We start from the raw sequence: 21,509 nt of genomic DNA, 5'->3' as shown, positions 1-21,509 counted from the left end.
CTTTAATTCCCCTGATGATGAGACTCCTAAGGTCTCTCATCTGAGTCCTATCTTCTGGCCTGTTATGATTCCACTCAGGATCTACGTTAGGGAATTTCTGTTCAGCTGGGATAACTCCCGGACCAGGAGGGTGTTCTCTTTCCCATTTCCTCATAGCAGCCCGTCTGATCATTCCCCTCTCTTTTCCACTAAAAAGGATGTCTAGAATAGACATTAATTCTGTCCACTTGTATGTGCATGGTCCAAGAAACTGGTCTAGCTGTTCCGCCAGTCCAAGGGGGTCCTCTATCAAGCACTTCATCTCACGCTTGAAATTTCTGACTTCAGTGCTTGTTAGAGGAGCATTAACATATCCAATTTGCCCCGGACCTATAGGGACCTCTCTGAGAGGAAACATCGGCTGCTCTGAGGGAATGGGGAAGTTCTTTAGGTCTTTCTTACATTGTTCTAATTCCTTTCTTAATCTAGGATAGATTCCCACCAGCGCTGTAGGTGTCGTGGGGGCGCATACTGGTGGGGTATCTGCTAGGCGTTCCTGGCCTCTTCCGTCTGTACTGTCTGTCCGCGCTGCCTCCGCCCAGTTGGCTGCCGGCTGGCCAGGGCCGTAAGGTGGCGGAAGACATGACAGAGGGTCCCAGGCTTTATCCTCTTTTTTTTTCCTTTTCGTTTACGGGGAAGAGGCCCGTAGACCAGCTGGTACGTTGCAACCAGCAGAGAGCATATTCTTTCTCTTCCCTAGAAGCTGATGCCCGATCATTCACATAAAAAACCAGGGCTTGACAAACCCAACATTCATCAGACCCAAATTGGGGCCAGAAAACAGATCTCCCCTTAATGGGTTCCTTTGGCCAAAGGAGACAACAGTATTTTACCATTGTCTGTTTTTCCTTACTTTTGGTCCGGGGATCCTCTTCCCAACGCTCTAACATTCTCCCTAATGGACTGTTTGATGGGATGTTTGTGGGGCCTTCCTTGGCCCCACGCCTAGGCCTAGAATTTCTATTTCCCATCCTCAGCTGATTCCCATGGCTGAATCCGGTTGTGTTCTCAACCTAACGGACCCAGCGGAGGGGCACTCCACACTCGCTTACTTGCACACAGACCGAGATGCTTCGTTCGTCTCCGGCCGCTTCCCTCACAGGACAGTGGACCCAGCGGAGGGGCACTCCGGCTGCTTCCCTTCATGGGACAACGGACCCAGCGGAGGTGGCACTCCGGCCGTTTCCTCACAGGACAACGGACCCAGCGGAGGGGCACTCCGGCTGCTTCCCTTCACGGGACAACGGACCCAGCGGAGGTGGCACTCCGGCCGTTTCCCTCACGGGAGAACGGACCCAGCGGAGGTGCACTCCGGCCGTCTCCCTCACGGGACAGCGGACCCAGCGGAGAGGCACTCCACAACTCGTACCAGCCACACACACAACTCGTACCAGCCACACGCACAATCAGCTTCCCGAGGATGCCCAACCACCAAGGCAGTACTTAAGTCCAATTTTCCTACCTTGGCCCGTGCACGAGGTTGCCTGGTTGCCGCGGTGTTTGCTTTTGTTTCCCCCTGCGTCGATCCACTGCTGTCCCAACAAGAAGTCTCGGGTCGTTTCCGGACACTGAGGCGGGTGGGCCCTGGGTCAAGCAGGCCACCCAAAAGCGGGTAGGACGCGTCTCCCTGCCTTGGCTCAGAGCCCTTCCCGCACACAGGCGGAGGATCCCGGACGAGCCCCCAAATTGTGAGAAACGCTCACAATAAAAACCGGGACACAGGACTTGAGCAGTAAAACGAGGCCTTTATTCACGAGTCTGCAGAGCTGCAGAGCCGGGCGCACCCTCATAGCCAGGAGAATGTGTGCGCCAAATAGACAAAGGAACCTGGTTTTATAGTCTTAGCTTCCCCATCCCGAAATTGCCACCCTAAAGTGATTATTTTCTCCACCCTAAAATTGCCATTCTAAGGTGAGAGCGATTAGCTTCCCCGCCCTAACGCAACTAGTTTCCCCTCCCCTCTCCTTCTTCCCCGTTTCTCCATGACCGGATACTCAGGAGGTACAACCTAACACGTTCATCTAAATGCCCCTATTGTGATTTGTGAATATGCTAATGCTGTCCACTCCCTTCTCAGAGATCCTTTAATTACATTTGCCCTTTGTTACCAATGACTTTGCTACTGGTTTGGGAGTCACTATGTCCTTGTTTCTAACAGGGGAAGGGGGAGAAATGGGGAAATGGTGCAGGGATTAAGAAGCATAATTGGTTGGTACAAAATGACAAGAGGTAAGTTAATAATATAACAAAGAATGAAGCCAAAGAATTTATACGCCCGGCCCATGGACATGAACTAGGGGGTTGGGATTGCTGGGGGGAGGGGGTACTGGGCAGAGGGGAGCAAAGGGGGGAAAATTGGGACTACTGTAACAACATAATCAATAAAATATACTTAGAAAATAAGATAAAGTTGTTCCAAAGTTGGAATAATCTTTGCTTCTTGGTACCTCAGGGTGGCCCATAGTTTCTTCAGCATTTCCTGTTACAGCCAGCCTTGGCGGATGTGTGGTGCCTAGGCTTTGTTCTTATAAAATCCTGGCCTGACCATTTTAGAGTTCAGTCAGAGCTTCAGCCCCCATGGCCCAGATGCTTCTCGAGGGACTAAAGGTTCTTTATTGTCTCAGCCCTGAGGCCTATTCCTAAGGTGGGGTGGCATTCAGGGAACAGGAAAGGTCTTGTTACAGAACCCCTGGGCTGCTCCAGTTGAAAACAAACCCATGGGCTCTTTAGTTAGGGGCCCAATTGCCCGCCGCCAAAATTATAACTCTCAACACCAGAGTTTAGTGAAAAGAAAAAGAATTGTTTATTTAACAGTTATACAGATTTAGTTATTTGCGGATTTCTGTTGTTAAGTCTTATGCTCTTTAAAACACCCACAAACACATATCCTTGCCTCCCCACTACCAAACCAGGCTAGTTTTAGGAAAGTCACAGAAACCGTTTCCCTACTTTCCAAACACAGTTCAGCTTTACCAGCAGCTGCCAATCATTCAATCCTGATTGGGAAGGTCCTTTCTGTGCTGTGGTGCCCTCCAGCTCTCAATGCAGAACTGCCTGGATTCTCAGCCTCCTTGCAAACTGCCTTCTTCCTGCAAAAGAGCGTGGATCTTCTCTCCTTCTCAAAACTGCATGGCGAGAGCCTCTTAAAGCAGCCTGGAGACCCCTTCTCCAAGCCACATGGAGAAGGCCCCTTCACCAAGCCACGTGGAGGGAGCACACGAGAGAGCGAGAGCGAGCGCGAGCGCGCAAGTGAGAGAGAGTCAGAGCTCCAGAGCCAGAGCGCGAGTGAGAGCCCGAGAGTGCCAGAGAGAGTCTGAGAGCGAGAGTCTGAGCTAAAATGTCTGCAGCTGCTTATAGATCCCTGACTGTGTCATCTGACGCAGTGGGCGTTGCAAACAGTTCTGACCATTCACAGACCCTTACGTAGGCTCTGTGTGCTTTCCATACCGTCCCCTGGTTCAAGACTCCTCCCATCTGCCTGAGGCTTTGGATGCATTAAAGCCATTTTGCATAAGAAAGACACTAGCCACCAGCCTCAGGCATGTGGAGGCATTCTAAAAGCTGCTCCCTTCTCCCCATCCCCCAGCTGCAAGCTCTGGGGATTTTTGGACTCCCCTGTTTCTGTAACAGTCTTACATTTATTTCATAACAGGAAGTGCTCTTTACCAGGACTTGTCTTTAGCACCAGCACTAGTAGACTTCTGGCCCCTACTCTGAGTTCTTTGCCATGTTTCAGGTTTTGTCCTGGGGTCTGCTTTGAATGTTCAGTTATATTTGAGCATGCTGGAGGCAAGCACACCGCCTTTCCAGTAAGGAAAGCCTGTCAGAGAAGTCGGACTTCCTGAGCAAGGTCAGTTTTTGAGGTTACTAAGGGGCTAGTCCCCTTAGACTAGTTACCAGTTGTTTTGCAAGAGTGTATTTAGTAAATCTGATGCAAGAGCTTTGTGTCCCTAAAATCCCCATGTTTCCCGGATTCCTGTCTGAACTTGCTCATTATCAAGAGGTGAAATAGTTATCCAATCAGTGAACTGTGGTATCAAATTCACTCTGATTAAAATGAAAAGAGTGAAGCTTGTATATATGATTTCCTGTGGAGTGGCAGCACCAGACTTTAGAGACCTCCAGCCACTTATTCTATAAAGCTGAAGGTATTGACCTAGATGCTGTGGTTTTCTCAGTTTGGGGCAGCTTCTTTTGTCAAGTACTGTTTTGGGTTAGAGCTGATTCATGCTATCAACTGCTCTCAACATCTGGCTTAGCCAGCATTGAGCAATATCTGCATTATGGACTTTCTAGCTGCAGTGGTCACATGTCTCACCTTGGAAAGAACAGGTATTCCTATTTCCTGCTGCTGCCAGATGATGAGGGTTGAGTCAGAAGTCCTCTGGGGTGACCTGCTCAGAATTATCTAAGGAGTCACTGGATTTTACATTCTTTCCCACTGTTTCATAATCACCCAGCTAACGACTTTCTAAATAAGATTATCGCAGTTGAGGCAGCGTTACATTTCATGAGACACTACACACATTAGCTCATTTACGGCTTCACAGCACGCTTGAGAGAAAGGAGCAGAGTTTTGTTACCCTGTTTTATGGATGAGAGAACACAGCCTTTCAGAGGTTTTGACTTAACCTACAGCCATGAGATACTAACCATTGGGTATCCAAATCTCAAACACAAGCATTTCTAGCTCTAGACCATTTCCTCTATGCAGGACCCAGCTGCCCTTCTATTTCCGAAGGTGATCTGGGTCTGTAGCAATAATCAACAGGAGGAAAGCCCAGGAGTGGCCCTAGTAAACTGACAGGCCTTTTACTCCTGCATTCTAGCCTGCCTGAGGTCTGCCTCTTTCTAAGGCAGAAAACAGGTTTTACCTCCTCAGTGCCTTCATTTGCTGGAAGGATGCAAAGTTGGCCCTTGGTGTGGAGTGTACCCTTAAAAGTGCTGGATTTTAAGCAGTGCAAAGGAAGACAGGTTCATCTCGCACTGCACCAAGAACAGGGCTTCTTCCCCATGTAGAGAGTTTCCTGGTGTCCTAGCAAGGTCTGAAAAGCTCACCAGGAGTGTTTCCTAGGATAGGTAGACCAGCTGGTAAATAGTTCTGGGTTCATTCTCAATTCCTTTTGTAATATTTGAATAACAACATTTGTTACCAAGTGATTTCACAGTTAAATATTTTCTTATTTAATCCTCCCAGTTGTCTTGTGGTATCTAAACACTGGGCAGGTATTCACTCCACTTTACAGGTAAAAAATGGAGAGCCAGAGAGGTTTGGAAGCTCTGAAGAGATGTACCTTCCTGCCCCTGACTTCCCCCCTTTTGCTCCTGCCCTCCACAGTAGCCCCCACATTTTTTGTTCCCCAGATCACATATAGCGATCTAAGTAAAATGTTAGAATTTACTCTTTCTGTGTAGACAGATGTTCAAAACAACTTTAGTGATGGGTAAAAAACCTATTTGTTTATATCTGCTGAGGCCCCATGGGAGTATGTGGCACCATTAAAAATTGACTTAGCGACTTCCAGCCAAGATGGAGGCTTAGACGGACACGCTAGGTCTCCCTCTACAACTAGAGAGGAATACAACTACTTCAAAACAAAGGATAACTAGAAATTCCAGAAAATAAAACTACACGGAAGTCCAACATATGAAGTTATAAACCAGCGGTGCCATTTGGGCAGGTAAGAGTTAAAGAGGGCAGTGCTGTTTGCGGTCCCACCCGGAGCGCTGGCGGCGAGGAATCCCGGCTGCGCAAGCCCCTGGCGGTGCGCGACTCCGGCGCTGGGGAGAGCGGCCGCCGCATCGCCTTGAACAGTGAGGCCCAGGGGGACGGGAGGACGGATCCCGGTCTCCTAGCTGAATAACTGTGTGAATCCATCTTGGACCCCCGCCCCCAAAGAAAGCACCACAGGGCTGCGGAATAGGTCGTGGACAGGCAGGCGCCGGTCGCTGATTTGTGACGCCAAACGGCGCCCGCCGGTCGCTGGGTCATTACGAGTACACAGGCACTGCCCCCGACAGCCGGCCCAAGAAAACAAAACGCATCTGTCAAAATGAGGCAGACAACTATAGAAATACCGGTGACACAACTCACCAGACAGCAGATAGAGAACCTGACAGATGAACAGATAAGAAACCTGTCAGAGGCTCAGTTCTGGGCCATTGTTATCAGGTGGCTTACAGAATTCACAAAAGAGCAGGAAAAAGATAAGAAAGAAGCGAAAAAATTTCATAACGAAAGGAACAAAACCGCATACGAGATAGAAGGTGAGAAAAAATCCAGAGTCCATTTCAACAAACTGGAATATGGAGAAGGAACAAGCAGTCAACCAATGCAGCGAGAGGAAATGGGAAGCAACAATGAGAGGATCAGAAACCTCTGGGACAGCTATAAAAGGCCCAACATAAGAATCATTGGTTTGCCAGAGAATGAGGAAGATGAACTAGAACTTGAAAAATTGAGTGAAAATATAATAAAGGAGAACTTCCCAGACTTGGGGAAGGGAATAGACTTGCAGGTCCAGGAAGCAAGGAGAGTTCCCAAGAGACTGGACCCAGGGAGAACCACTCCAAGACACATTATAATCAAAATGTCAAAAATTAAAGATAAAGAGAGAATCTTAAAAGCAGCAAGAGAGAAGAAAAGAATTATGTACAAAGGGGTCCCAATTAGACTATCAGCTGACTTCTCAAGGGAGACCCTACAGACAAGAAGGGACTGGCAAGAAATATTCAAAGTAATGAAAATCCAAAACCTACAACCACGAATACTCTATCCAGCGAAATTGTCATTCAGAATAGAAGGACAGAGAAAGTGTTTCCAGGACAAAATAAAACTGAAAGAGTTCATTAGATCCAAACCACTGTTATATGAGATGTTAAAGGGACTGGTTTAAAAAAACAAGCTAGGGAGATGAAACAAAGGCAAACTAAATAGGCAACGAGAGTGGAAAAGGAACTGTGGGTACGGGAAGCATATTGGGGGGAGGTCAACAGGGAGGGGGAATGGGGAAAGGGAGGGAGATGATATAGGAATTGGGGATCAAGGTAGGAGGGAATGGAATAGACGGAGAGAGGTTGGGAGGAACTGTATGCACAACTAATGGACATAATCTAAAAGGGGGGGACAACTGGAGGGAGGGGGGCCACCGGGTGGAGGGGAGCAGAGGGAAGGGAAATTGGCACAAATGTAATATTTTAATCAATAAAACACATTAAATCTGAAAAAAAAAATTGACTTAGCCTTGTTATGGTATTATTAAACAGAAGCAGATATTCTCACTTAAGGGTGAAAAGCCTTTAGGGGATATAAAGAGAGAAGAAACAGATCTTGTAATCCAGGAAAGGAAGTCTGGGATTCTTTATTCTGTGTTTTATCACCAAAGACATTTATGGGGTACATATTCCACATGATTTCTGTGGGAGGTAATATATCATTTTTGAACTGTGACTCTCCTGAATATCAAAATATAAGTGGGTAGGGTGAAATCATAGACAAAGATGTATATAGTTGAGAGGTATTTATTCAGCCTAAAGAGTGGAGAGAACACACCCACACCCACCACCCACCCATGGGTTGTGGGAAGGAAGCTGCACCAGTAACCATAGGCCTGCCTACAGACAAAGAAACCAGAGGCCTCATTGACTCATACTGGCTAAGAAAAGGAGCCAGAGCCTGATGGATTGCCTGCCCTCAAAGGTGTGGTGAGGATCAGCCTACTGGGCCAGGGTTAGTGGATATGGAACTGGACCTGTGTGAAGGATTCAGAGAGGTGTGGGCGAGCCGGTGTGCCGCTCTGATGTAGAGAGAACATCTGAGGGCAGGGACTGCAGGGGAGACCCTGAGCCTTCCCGGAGCAACAGAAAACACATCATAGATAGGGAAATGCAGGAGCTAACCCAGCTGGGCCCTGAGGTATGAGACTAGCCTGAGCCAGCTCAGAGGTTTGAGAAATATATAAATAAGTCCTTAGAAAATCCAAACCATAAGGAAGAGGGGCTTGGGGAGGGAGAAAGTTAGAAGGATAGAAGGGAATGAGTCAGTGAGATCTGAAGAAAGATAAAACCAGTTTTGCATCAGTGAATTTAGAGATATATTACCCAAATAAAAAAGTTCGGGGTACTTTAGAGTTTAATCAATATTTTCTTATCCACACACATTTAGCAGGCTTTCTCACTAGGCATTCCATTTGTGCATCTGCACCAATTATACCTTAGGTTGCTGACTCCCCAGGGTGCTGGGTTCTGAGTGCTTTGGAACATGGTATTGGACTCTGAGAAAACTCGGTCTGAGGGAGTCTTGATGATCTGCCCCTTAGGAAACTTCTGGTTTAACTGGGGAAACAGGAAAAGGACACTTGTGGAAGCCAAATATTAATCACTTCTTTAAAAAAATTTTTATTAATGCAATGCCAGTACAGGAGTGAATTCTGAGCCACTAACAGCCCTCTAGGGGGTAGGTAAGATCTCTTGATGCCCAACCACGAGCTCTTCAGCTGGGAGAGAGCTGCAGACACCCAGTGCAGGAGTCTAAGCAGCCACTTATTTTTCTCTGGCTGTTTCTTCCTCTGCACAGTGGGATAACCACACCAGCTCATGTTGTGGGCATCTGATGAGGCGCAGTAGCTGGTCACTATGGAGTGTCACAATTCCATAGTCAGGGGGAGAATTGTTCTAATTCTTGGGAGCTGGTTACCCTGCCTTTCCTTCACCCTTCATCATCCTTCCTCTCTAATGCTGGCCTACCTAGCTCATCAACTTGTTCCCTTCCTTCTGTTTTCCAGGACAAAGAACAAGAACAAAAAACGAGAATTGTTATAGCTGAAGTCATAACTGTGCCTTTTTGTATCACCAGATATGGAATGAGTGATAATGTAGTCAACCCTTAGGTTGTTTCCCTTGGCAACAGTGCACTAAGTTAACTGACCTGAGCTTTTCTATGAGTCTCCATGGAGGAGGATCGAACATCTTTGAGCATGTCTGTTTCAGATAAATTGCCTTGGTCCTGCAATTTATCAGGCCAAGTTTTTGAAAAGAGTGTTCTGGATCTGCTGGAAGGAACATTGGTGATAGGGATGCTGTTGCCATTTCTATCAGATCAGGTGTAAGAATGAAAACCAATAATGATCACGTGAACAGTTAGGAGTGTTTGAATTACGGAGTTGTGGAGGTAGATTTTATAAACAGAAGGTCACAGTTTTCTGGAAGTAGTAGAGAGGGGGGTAGATCAAACATTGTAGAATTTGTAAGAGCAAAGTACAGGGCCCAGGGAACTTCCTGTTGACTTGTTAGTGCAGTGCAGTGTCTTAGCCTGGTCCAGTTCCTTTCCATCTTTGCCCCTTTTCCCTGCCTTTCCCCTCCCCATTTTCAAGAGAATTGGGTCACTATACAAATAACATTTATAGCTTTCCAAATTCCCTTCCTGTCACCGTCAGTATGTTTATATACTTTTGCGTATAGTTGTAGTCAGTAGTTTTGGTCCTTTTTTAAACAAGTATGTTTATGTTGGCTTTTCCTTGTGTGAATGCAGGATTATGTTGTTTACTATCATTTGAGTAGTCCTACCCTATATTGTTTTTTAATACTATATATGGCTACTTATAATTTTGATGCAGATTACTATTGATAGTTCTGGGAGTACTTCCCAGAGTGGAATCTTTTGGGATCATTTTATTGTGTTTGTTGAGCGTAGGGTGGGCTGGGGCAGCTTCTTGATAATGAGAGGTTAAGGATTCCAGTGTGGAGGTCAGACCAAGTGAGGATATGTAGTTTTTCAGAGAATGAAGTGAATTGTTTCTGATGTTGCAAGATGGCTTCTGAATGTCACTCCACATGGTCATTTTTTTGAGGAACAGTAGTCAGGCCACCGGGATGGATAAAGGCCATCTTCTCTGGCATCCAGCCAGTATGGTTTGAGTGTGCTGACACAGCCTTCCCAAGAATGTACTCTACCCTACCCCCCAGCAGATGGTGCTTTTAGCCCACATTAAAGACTTAGTATTCTTTCCCCCACCCCCCTTTAAAAATTTATTTATTTATTTATTTTTAAAGAGAGGGGAAGGGAGGGAAAAAGAGAGAGACCTGAGAGAGACATTGATTGCTCGCCTCTCACATGCTCCCAACTGGGAACTTGGCCTGAAACCCAGGCATGTGCCTTGTTTCGGAATCTAACAAGTGACCTTTCGGTTCATAGGCTGGCACTTAATCCACTGAGTCACATCAGCCAGGGCAGAACTTAGTATTCTTGCTGCTGGGTGGGGGATAAGCTTGTATGTATATTTCCCTCAAAGCAAAATTATTAAAACATGTTTTGAGTTTAGGAAACTTGAAGTAGGAGATAGCAGATTACTTTTCAGTGGTTTTCAAAACTGCGTTTTGTTAGCAGTATGCATGAGCTATTGCATGCCTGCCTGCCTGCCTGCCTCTTTCCTTTGGATTTTTTTACTCACCAAGTATTTGTTGAAAATCTGTTATATTTAGGGCCCTGGAGCTACAGCAGTGAAACAGATAGCTGTGTCCCTGCCCCTGGGACCAGAATTGGGACCCCTGCAAGCTGGGAGGATGGAATTAGGTAGGACTGAGGTTAGAGGGTGGGTGGAGGATGTACATGAGGAGACACTGGCACACAGTGCTGCTGAGGAAAAGAAAAGGCCACCGTGGCACATGTGGAAGCCGCTTTCCCTTCTCCTCGTATTTTTAACCCTGCAGAGGTTGCCACTGATCTGAGAGATACAAACTCTCTTCCTAAATATTGTTACATATATCAGTGCATAGGTTCAAGGTCATGACCAGCTGTGCATTTGTACATGACTAGTGTTAAGCCATAATGTTTAAGCAGTCAGTTTGGTTATAATATGTTTCATAAGGGTGTGTGATACCCAACAGTAAATTATATCTGAGAGATACTGTGAACTCTTAAAGTCAGTGTTGGTGTAATTTTTTTCTTTTCCCACCAACTTTGAATTCACTGTTCTATTTTTTTTTAACTTACTGTTGAAAATGGCTGGAAAAATAAATTGATTTGATAGTCCAAGAGATGTTGAAAAACTTCAGCAAATGCTAATCGAATCCAGTGATGAGAAAGTAAGAGTTAAATGTGAAACTGAAAGGGATTTTTTATATATTTTAGAGAGAGAGGAAGAAGAGGAGAGAGAGGGAGAGAAACATCAATGTGTGGTTGCCTCTCGCATGCCCCCAACTGGGGACCTGGCCTGCAGCCCAGGCATGTGCCCTGACTGGGAATCAAACCGGCCACCCTTTGGTTCGCAGGTTGGCACTCAATCCACTGAGCCAGGGCTGAAAGTGATTTAGAAGATGATGATTATGTGGAAGTTTGTTCAGAAGATTCAAATACCGAGCAACTGAGCAAGATATTTCTAGTGAAGGAAGAGCATGAATTAGACATGAATGAAGAGTATTTTTTGGTAAAGGATAAAGAATTAAAATAGAGAAAAAAAATCCAAGAAGACAGATTAGAAAACAGCCACAGAATATTTTGTGTCAACTTCTGTTAGTTCAGCCAAATGCAAAAAATGCCAAGACAGAACTTGAAACTTGGAACTGCTTTATCACTAAAGGTATTTTAGATCTAATCTTATTATATGTAAATAAATACATCTATTCTATCTCAAGCCAGTTTTCATGAGAAAGATCCTAAACAAATAGACAAAACCAAATTGAAAGCATTTTTAAGCCTCTTAGGATCTAGCTGGTTTACATCATAGCAGTCAGCCAAATTTGCAGGATTTATGGACTACAGATGGTAGTGGGGTTGAACTTCTTAGACTTACAGTATTATCATGGCCATTTAGATTTATTCATAATTGTATCAGGTTTGATGACAAACTCACCCATTTAGAATGCCTGAAAGTGGACAAATTAGCTGCTGTGAGAGAGACATTTTCTTAGCATTTGTAGAAAATTGTAAATCATGTTACTTGTTGGGATGGAATGTAACAATAGGAGAAATGTTACCTGGATTTAGAGGCAAATGTGGGTTTAGACAGTATATTTCATCCAAGCCCAGTAAATATGGTATAAAAATTTTGGGTATGAAAATTTTTGCTACGGTTGATTCAAAAGCATTTTTTAAGTGTATTTTATTGATTATGCTATTACAGTTGTCCCAGTTTCTTTTCCCTTTGCTCCCCTCTGCCCAGTACCCCTCTTCCCTCCAGCAATCCCACCCCTCCCCCTAGTTCATGTCCATAGGTCATGCATGTAAGTTCTTTGGCTTCAACCTTTCCATATTATTCTTAACATCCCCCTGTCTATTTTGTACCAACCAGTTATGCTTCTCAATCCCTGTATCATTTCCCCATTTCTTCCCCTTCCTCCTCCCAGCTGTTTGTAAGAATAAACCCCAACTACCTCTTGAATTTGTGTCTTCTAAAAACAGGTCCAAGAAATCCGACCTATTTATTTGCTTCTGGTGCAGATTACACACTCGTACCTCATATACCTCAAAAGGGGAAAAAAACGTAATTTTAGTTTCAAGTATGCATTTTGACAACACTGTAAATTTAGATTTGCAATAGCCTGACATAATAAAATATTACAACCAAACGAAGTAATGAGTTGATACTGTGGACTAAATGACAGGTACATATAATGTGGCCAGGAACACCAGAAGATATGTTATAGTTATATTTCACACAATTTTGAATATTTCAGGAATAAATGCTCAGACTATTTATATGATGAACAGCAATGTGAAAATAAGGTTCAGAATATTAGAATTCTCATAACGCAGTGTCAGAACAAATAAAAAGGTGTTCAAAAATCTCTACAGGTGTGTAGAAGCTTTTACATCTGAAACTTCATCAATTTCAAACACAAATTTAAGGAAATTCTAATGCCAACATAGATATAGCTTCCTTGACAAGGAGAAAAGAAAGAAAAGTGTTAGGTGTGCTATTATCTAAAATGAGTAAATTATTCAAAATATTTTTGGAAGAGTTGTGAAAAGTATTTATGCCTTGAGCAGAGCAATATTGTTTGCGATGACTGTTACAAACATTTTGCAAAGCCAGCTATTGAAGATTTTGATTAATTAATGTTAAAGACACTTTTTGGTTGTGTTTTTTAGCAATACCAATATTTCTGTTATTTGAAAAGAAAAAATGTTATTTATGTTTTTATATTTCTTTAATAATTTCTAGGTTGTAATTGAAAATAAATTAAAAATCATGTATTTTATTTATTTTTTAAGGTATATTTTATTGGTTATGCTGTTACAGTTTTCCCAATGTCTTTTCCCTTTGCTCCCTTCTGCCAGGTACCCCCTCCCCTCCAGCAATCCCATCCCTCTTAGTTCATGTCCATGGGTCATGCATATAAGTTCTATGGCTTCACCCTTTACTATACTATTCTTAACATTACCCCTATCTATTTTGTACCAACTGATTATGTTTCTTAATCCCTGAACCATTTCTCCCCCTTCACCCTCTCAACTGATAATCCTCCAAATGATCCCCATACTTTTGATTCTGTTCTGATTCTGGTTGTTTGCTTACTTTGTTTTTGTTTTTATTTTTTAGATTCTGTTGTTCAGTGTTGTGAGTTTGTTGTCATTTAATGTTCATAGTTTTGGTTGTCTTCTTTTTCTTAAATAAGTCCTTTAACATTTCATATAATAAGGGCTTGGTGATAATGAACTCCTTTAGCTTTACCTTGTCTGGGAAGCACTTGATCTGCCCTTCCATTCTAATGATAGCTTTGCTGGATAGAGTAATCTTGGTGGTAGGTCCTTACTTTTCATCACTTTGATTACTACTTGCCAGTCCCTTCTTGCCTGCAAAGTTTCTTTTGAGAAATCTGCTGGTAGCCTTATAGGAACTCCTTTCTAGGTAACTCTCTTCTTTTCTCTTGCTGCTTTTAAGATTCTCTCTTTATCTTGAACCTTTGGCATTTTAATTATGATGTATCTTGGTGTGGTCCTCTTTGGGTCTAGCTTGTTTGGGACTCTAGTTCCTGGACTTGTGTCTATTTCCTTAGCCAAATTTGGGAAGTTTTCATTCATGTTTTCACATAAGTTTTCAATTTTTTGCTCTTTCTGTTCTCCTTCTGGCACCCCTATGATTCGGACGTTGGCACGTTTAAAGTTGTCCCAGAGGTTCCTAAGCCTCTCTTCATTTTTTTCAATCCTTGTTTCTTCATTCTGTACTGGTTGACTGTTTATTTCTTCCTTATGTTCCAAATCATTGATTTGAACCCAGTTTCCTTCTCTTCATCATTGGTTTTGTGTGAATTTTCCTTTGTTTCACCTAGCTTAGCTTTCACTTCTTCCCTTCTGCATTTGCCATACTCAAGCATATCTGTCAGGTCTGTGAGCATCTTTATCACCAGTCTTTTGAATTGTGTGTCTGTTAGATAGGCTATCTCCTTGTCGCTTAGTTCTCCCACTGGAAGGAACCTTGATCTGTTTCCTCTTTTGGGCCATACTTCTCTGTCTCTTCAATTTGACAGGCTCCTGTGTTTGCCTCTGTATCTTAGGTAGAGCTATTGCACCTGTTATGTTGTAAGGGGTGGAGCCTTAGGTATTCTTCAGTAGGGGGTGACCCGTTTCACCAAGTTGTGGGACTGTATGTGGGGGAGGGGTCTGAGAGGGAACAATGCCACTTGCTCTGCACTCACCCCTTTTCCAGGCACTTCTCCCACTTCCTTTATAGCACTGGCGCCTCTGTAGCTGTTGCCCTAGCCGTGGTTCCTAGAGTGGTGGGTCTGCGGATGTTCTAGGACCATGGGGGCCCTTTAAACAAAGGGACTCTGCTGAGAGACCGGTAGTTTCCTCCTCTGCCCCAGCCCCCACTGATTTTCACATTCAGAAGCAATGTTGCTTTATTTTCCCTGGCTCTGGAACTGTGAGCTGCGCAGGCTGGTCTGGTGCTGGGAGTGCTCCCCAGGTGTCCCTCCTTTTTTAAATGTGTTAACTGCGCTTTCCGTCAGCCTGTGACAGCTGCCTCACCTGTTGCCACCACACCGCTTCCTCTCTGCCCCAGCTATACCCCTGCTACCTGTCTGGATGAGTATTTCTTCTTTATTTCTTTGTTGGACTTCTATGCAGCTTGATTTTCTGGAACTTCTGGTTTTCTCTAGTTTTGAGGTAGTTGTATTTCTTCTTAGTTGTTGAGGAAGACGCAATATACCTACCTATGCCTCCATCTTGGCTGGAAGTCTGAAAATCATGTATTATATAAATATAATAAATTTGAATTTGCAGTGGTTTTAATTTTTTTTCGCATTTCAGCACATACTAGTGATGAACGTGTCTCTTGGATACCTGCGACCTATGCTGTAATTTTTTACTGTGACCCCCGCAGGGTTAAGAGAAGTAAAAATCCTTGTTGCTCAAGTGAGACTACACCTTCCCAGAGCGTGTAGTTATTATCAAATAGAAGTTATTATCAGATTGAATCATGTACGAAGTCACTATTGTGCAGTCTGATAATTAAGGGCCAGAGGTTTACCTAACTTACCACAATTGATAAACTAGTCAACCAGAGTGCACTTGCTCATATCTTTGCCTGTTTTTAGTTCCACCTGTAAGCAGCATGGGGGCTGCAGTTCTCTGGTGCCTGGGGCATGTCCTCAGTGTGGCCAAGTATACCTGCCACCTGTCTAGAGGTCTGGGACTTTTTACTGTGCCCTATCTCCTCTAGGCAGCCCAGAGCACCCATCCCAGTACCCTTTCCTCCCTGCAACCTGCGTGCTCAGTGGCTGGGGACAAATCTTGGCTCTCAGGGTTCCTAAAGATGTGGAGCTCAGATGTTATTTCTTAAAAGTCTTTCAAGCAAGGTCAGTGTGGACAAGCCACTGGAGGGTTTATTCTTCAGCTGGCAGTCTACATTGGGCCCTCAATGAAAAGATGCATAGCCGAGCAGCCTTATGTCATCTCTGTAGTCTGTCCCATTTCTACTTTGTTCCTATTGTTCCTTGATCTAGGGGCCTTCCTCGCCCCCACCCCAAATCCAGTCTGTCATTCAGAGTCCTGGGTAAGCCCTCCCTTCTCCAGAGAGACTCTAAATACTCTTCTTTCCATGTGACGACTGCCTGTCTTTGCATTCTGGACTTTATGCACCATATAGTCAATCAGCATTATTGGAGAGGAGAGTATATCTGATTTGGAGTCAAGAAAATGTTCCATTTTCTATATACTTTTTTTTTCTCCATTTTCAGCTTTATTGAGGTATAACTGACAACTGTAATGTATAGTAGTCCTTCTCTATATCGCGGGTCACTTATCGTGGCCTCACTGTATCATGGGATTTTTTTAAAAATTGCATTTAATTATTTATCGCGGATTTTTTGCTATATTGCACTATATCGCGGGATTTTGCGGTACTGTATACATATGTTGTTTAAGTTATGTAGGTTTAAGAGTGTAGAATATATTTAAGAACATAAGTAGTTTTATAAAAGTGTGGAAAAGGTTAATAAGGGAGTGGGAAAGGTTAATAAGGGACTGGGGATGGTTTATAAGTGTGTGGGAAGGGTTTATAAAGCATTAAAGTATATATAAATACTAAAATAAATGTAAGATTTCTACTTCGCGGATTTTCACCTATCGCGGGGGAGTCTAGAACGTAATACCCATGATAAGTGAGGGAATACTGTATTTAAAGTATACAATGTGATGACTTGGTATATACATATATTGTGAAAGAATTCTCACAATTGAGTTAATTAACACATCTCTAACACCTCATAAAGTTACCTTTTTTTGTGTGTATGTGAGAATGCTTTAAGATCTATTCTCTTAGCAAATTTTAATTATGAAACTTATGTCAACTATAGTCACCGTGCTATTCACTGGATCCTCAAACATTATTATCTTATAACTGAAAATTGGTACCCTTTGCCCCCACTCCAGCCCCTGGCAACCACTGGTCTACTGTCTGTTTTTATGACTTAAACCTTTTTTAAAAAAGATTTCCCATGTAAATGATACCATGCATGTCTTTCTCTGGCTTATTTCACTTTTTGCTCTTTTCTAAGTATTCTTGGAGAACATCAGTAAGCCTCAATCAAAAGGCAAGTACAAACAATCCTATCTAATATTTACTGAGTACTTACACATGGAAAGCACTATACTAAAAACCTTACCTTCCATGTTCTTATTTAATCCTTCCTATTATTAATCCCATTGTATAAATGTTACACCTAAAGGCAAGAGAAGGTTCAGAAAGATCATGATGAGCAAACCATTGTAATATCCCAAAAGATAACAAAGATGTAACTATATGCCTAGAGAAAACTCAGAAAGGATGTGTACCAACACCTTAACTGTGACTATATCTGTTGGGTAAGACAGAGGTTTTTATTTTCTTCTTTATAACCTTTGAATAAGGACCATTTCTTACACTTCTTTATCCCCCTTGACACCTCTTTCTGGGTGGAATACATAGAAAATGCTCAGTAAATAGATACTGGTAGAGGTAGAAAATGAAAGTCTCTTCTTTCTTGGCTTGATTTGACCCCAGTGCTAGTAGCTTTGGTTTTACGAGCTTTATCAGTTATTGGTGCAATTGTGCTGTTCATCTGGCAAGTCCCCACTTGGGCTGTCCCTTTGCACTGGAAGAGTGGAGGCCTCCACGGTGGAGGCTGAGCTTATCGCATAGTGGAACCATGTTTCCCTGGCTGACGGAGGCCCAGTCCTGGCAGCAGGCAGTGGGACTGATTGGCCAACTCATGTTATTTCCTTTAGTCCAGCAGAGTCTAGAGAAGGCTGGGGAAAGTCTGCTTGCTTGGTGACTCAGTGTAGTTGATGCAGGTTGTTGGATACCTTTTGAGCTGCTCTGCATTAAAGTGGAGCTGCTCCAAACAGCCTGGCTTAATGGTCTAGTTAGTGCCCTGCCCCACTGCTTTCTACATGAGGCCACCCCACCTTTTTTTTTTTTTTTTTTTAGATTTTATTTATTTATTTTAGAGACAGGGGAAAGGAGGGAGAAAGGGAGAGAAACACTGATGTGCCAGAGAAACATTGATTGTTACCTCTCGAATGCCCCCAGCTGGGGACCTGGCCCACAACCCAGGTATGTTCCCTGACCCAGAATTGAACCGTCAACCTTTGGGTCTGCAGGCCAGCACTTAACCTACTGAGCCACACCAGCCAGGGCCCACCCCACCTTTAACAGGTAGGACAGGCTGGCTGCAAATGTGCTTGCTGCCAAATCAGAGCTGCCATGCTTCTATTTGTTTTTAAGGTTTATCTGTGATTATTTCTTTATGTTTTAGGTAACAATTTTCATATAATTTCAAATATACAGAAAAGTTGTAAGAACAGTACAAGGAATTCTCATGTACCTTCTATACAGATTCACCATCAGCATTTTTGCCTCATTTGCTTTACTTACGTATGTTCTCCCTCCCTCCCTCCCTCCCTCTCCCCCTCATACTACCTCAGTATGTACTTCCTTAAAACAAGGACATTCTTGCCCTGGCTGGAGTGACTCAGTTAGTTGGGCATTGTCCTGCAAATGGAAAGGCCACTGGTCCAATTCCCAGTAAGGGCACATGCCTGGGTTGGGGGTTTGGTCCCTGGTAGGGGCATGTGCAAGAGTCAACCAACTGATGTTTCTCTCCCTCTTTTTCTCCCTTCCTTACCCTCCCTCTAGAATCAGTTAAAGAAAAAAAGAAAAAACAAAAACAAAAAGAAAACCAAGGACATTCCCTTACATAATCACAGTACAAAATAAAAAAACAGCAGGTTCAGCACAGATACAGTGCTATTACCTAATCACCATCCATAATGAAATTCTGCCCATATTCAGATATAGTCCCAACAATAGCAGAGCTTTTGTGTGGTGACTCTTCAGTTATGTGGCCCCAAGGAGGGCAGGCCCAGCAGGTATTTGGGGAAGTGATGGCTGTGGGTGCCACATCACCTGCTCCTTGTGTCTTTACAGGGCCAGAGGAGTAAGGGCAGCAAGAAACATACTTGGCAATAATGTCAGTGGAACTGGAGACCTCAGAGGGGGTAGAAGAGTCAGAGAAAGAGACCTTCGGATCCCCAGAAAGAGAAAACCATATCAGGTAAGTGATGGAGGCTGGCTGTGTTGAGCCAGGGCCTGCCATGCCCAGTGTACTTCACTGTATATGCTGTAGGCACTGGGATACAGTCAGGAGGCATGCTGCTGTGGCCCCTGAAATGCCTGGCTGCAACAGCAGACAGCACCCTGGGCTGTTCAGCACTCCCTGTGTGTCCCCAGGGAGACTGAGCAGGCACTGGTAGGGGTGCTGAGTAACAGAATTTGATAGTGTTCCTGGTCCCTTATCCTTCAAAAACCCTAAGTGTTTTGTCATCTGGGGAAGAAAGAGAAATAGTAATTAGAGACAAAATTGGCATCTTTTCCAGTATCTCCCACAGACCCTTAGAATGTGAGAGCAACTCCGATTGCAGGGTTTTTTGTTTTTGTTTTTTCTTTTTTTTTTTCTTTTTAACTGGTTAGAGCCAGTTTCTCTAGGCCTCAAGTTACTAGGGCCTGTTCTTCATTATTCTTTTTTTTTTTAACCCTCGCCCGAGGACATTTTTTCTTCTAGAGAGAGAAAGGGAGAGAGGGAGAAACATTGATGCGAGAGAGAAGCATCGATCTGTTGTCTTCCTTATGTTCCTGGACCTAGACCAGGGATTGGGGATCGAACCTGCAACCCAGGTACATGCCATGACCAAAAATGGAACTTGCAACCCTTCAGTTATGGGACGATGCTCCAACCAACCGAGCCACACCAGCCAGGGCCGTTCTTCATTATTCTTATCCTCTCGTTATAGCCATGTCATTGGCAAAGATCTTTTTATATCTTGAAATAATTGCTAATGTTAAACAATTGTCAGCATGAGCTAATCTCCTAAAGAAGTCAGCAGAGGCTGGGCCCTGAAAGGCCAAGTTTTTCTCACTCCAGTAGATGGATTGTGTGTATACACAAGCCCCTGCCCGGTGTCACCATTTTTAGGGTCATATATTCTCTTCCTTGTCTGGTACTGGCATCAGTCAGCATAACTCCATCTGTGTAATTTTGTTAAGCAACACACACGTAGATCCTGCTGGGCTCCAACCTCCCCAGCATTTATCTCATTTTCATTCTACACCTGGATCCAGCCACCTGTAGTCCAGAAGAGGCTGTGGCTCCAAGGCAGAAGGAAGGCAGAAAGACTGTGAGGAGATCCACAGTCAGTCCTTTACCTATGGTGTACATTCTGGAAGGCACGTTCCCAAAGGCTGGCTATTCCCTGGAGAAGTCAGCAAATGCTTGCTTTGATAAGAGGTATGTTTCTTTGGGTACTAGGTGGCCACAGAAACAAAGCATAGTTCATTTGGGTGGTTCAGAGAGACAGGGACACCATTGAGAAGCAGGCTTCTGTCATCCCGCATTTCATCCAAGTCCTTGAAAGCAGACCTGTGTCTTATATTTGCCTGCCCTGTGCTTCCTGGCTAGACCCTGCATCTATGCTGGAGTTGAGTTTCTCAGCAGCCCCTGCCTACCAGGTTAGCAAGCAGATATCCTGGAGCTGGGAAGGACTAATATACACACACACACATACATGCACACATGCACCCAGTCTTTCTGCAGCAGTGATTTTCAACTGGTGTGCTACAAGAATTTTTAAAACATCTAATACCCAACTAACTAGTCAGGGACCCTGACCTCTTTTCCCTTAGATTGTCAAATAAAAAAATGACAACAGTCAATATAACAATAGCCATCATATAATTGAGTTTTATTTTATTGGTCATGTTGCATAATAAGGTTAAGTCTGATTAGTTAATTCTTGGTACCAGAAATCCTTATGTAGAAGTATAGACACCTGATTTTTTGAAAAAGTCACTTTGGAGTGCCCTGGCTGGTGGTTTGATTGGAGCATTGTCCTGTACACCAAAAGGTTGTGGGTTTGGTCCCTGGTCAGGGCACATACCTAGGTTGCAGATTTGATCCCCAGTTGGGCTGTGTACAGGAGGCAACAGATTGGTGTTTCTCTCTCACATCGATGTCTGTCTTTCTTCAAAATCAATAAACATCCTCGGATAAGGATTTGGAGCAAAGAGTGTAAGTAATTATTACTACCATTATTTTTGTAAGTCAATCAAAATTATACCTATTTTTTGTTAGCTCAGCAAAAAATACATTTTTTGGTATGCTGCAGAATTTCAGTAATTAGTTTATGCAGGAGATGAAAAAGTTCGAAAATCACTGCTCTACAGGATGGTTGACCTCTCTGAGCTCCTGAAGGAAGGGACCAAGGAAGCACACGACCGGGCAGAAAACACCCAGTTTGTTAAGGACTTCTTGAAAGGCAACATCAAGAAGGAGCTGTTTAAGGTTTGTGCCTTGGTCATGGATAGGGTCGGGTTGGGGGTCTTAGTCACATGAGGAAGGTCCCCCTGGAGTTGCTCCAAGGGGAAAGCAAGGCCTTTCTTACACTCCACTTCTCTTGATGTCAGGCTGTAATTTTCATGGCTTAAGTGGGTAACAGA

At 43.8% G+C, this 21,509-nt stretch overlaps 1 protein-coding gene across 3 annotated transcripts in view; it reads left to right on the top strand.

The window, feature by feature from the left end:
* The window catches only part of HMOX2 (heme oxygenase 2), a 55,450-nt gene that overhangs the window by 31,393 nt on the left and 2,548 nt on the right, over window positions 1–21,509 (top strand). For 2 of the 3 annotated variants that reach the window (XM_090277090.1, XM_090277091.1), the window contains 2 exons: window positions 18,945–19,071; window positions 21,237–21,354. In XM_090277090.1, coding sequence (XP_090133216.1) covers window positions 18,986–19,071; window positions 21,237–21,354 — 204 coding nt within the window. In that variant the 5' untranslated portion in view covers window positions 18,945–18,985. Of the gene's footprint in view, window positions 1–18,944; window positions 19,072–20,135; window positions 20,302–21,236; window positions 21,355–21,509 lie in introns of those variants that run through there. The other variant, XM_090277092.1, reaches the window with a different exon arrangement.

Source organism: Furipterus horrens, unplaced genomic scaffold (assembly GCF_987537825.1).
Source record: "Furipterus horrens unplaced genomic scaffold, mFurHor1.1.pri manual_scaffold_5, whole genome shotgun sequence".
Classification (NCBI taxonomy): Eukaryota; Metazoa; Chordata; class Mammalia; order Chiroptera; family Furipteridae; genus Furipterus; species Furipterus horrens.
This window is presented reverse-complemented; position numbering and strand designations above follow the sequence as displayed.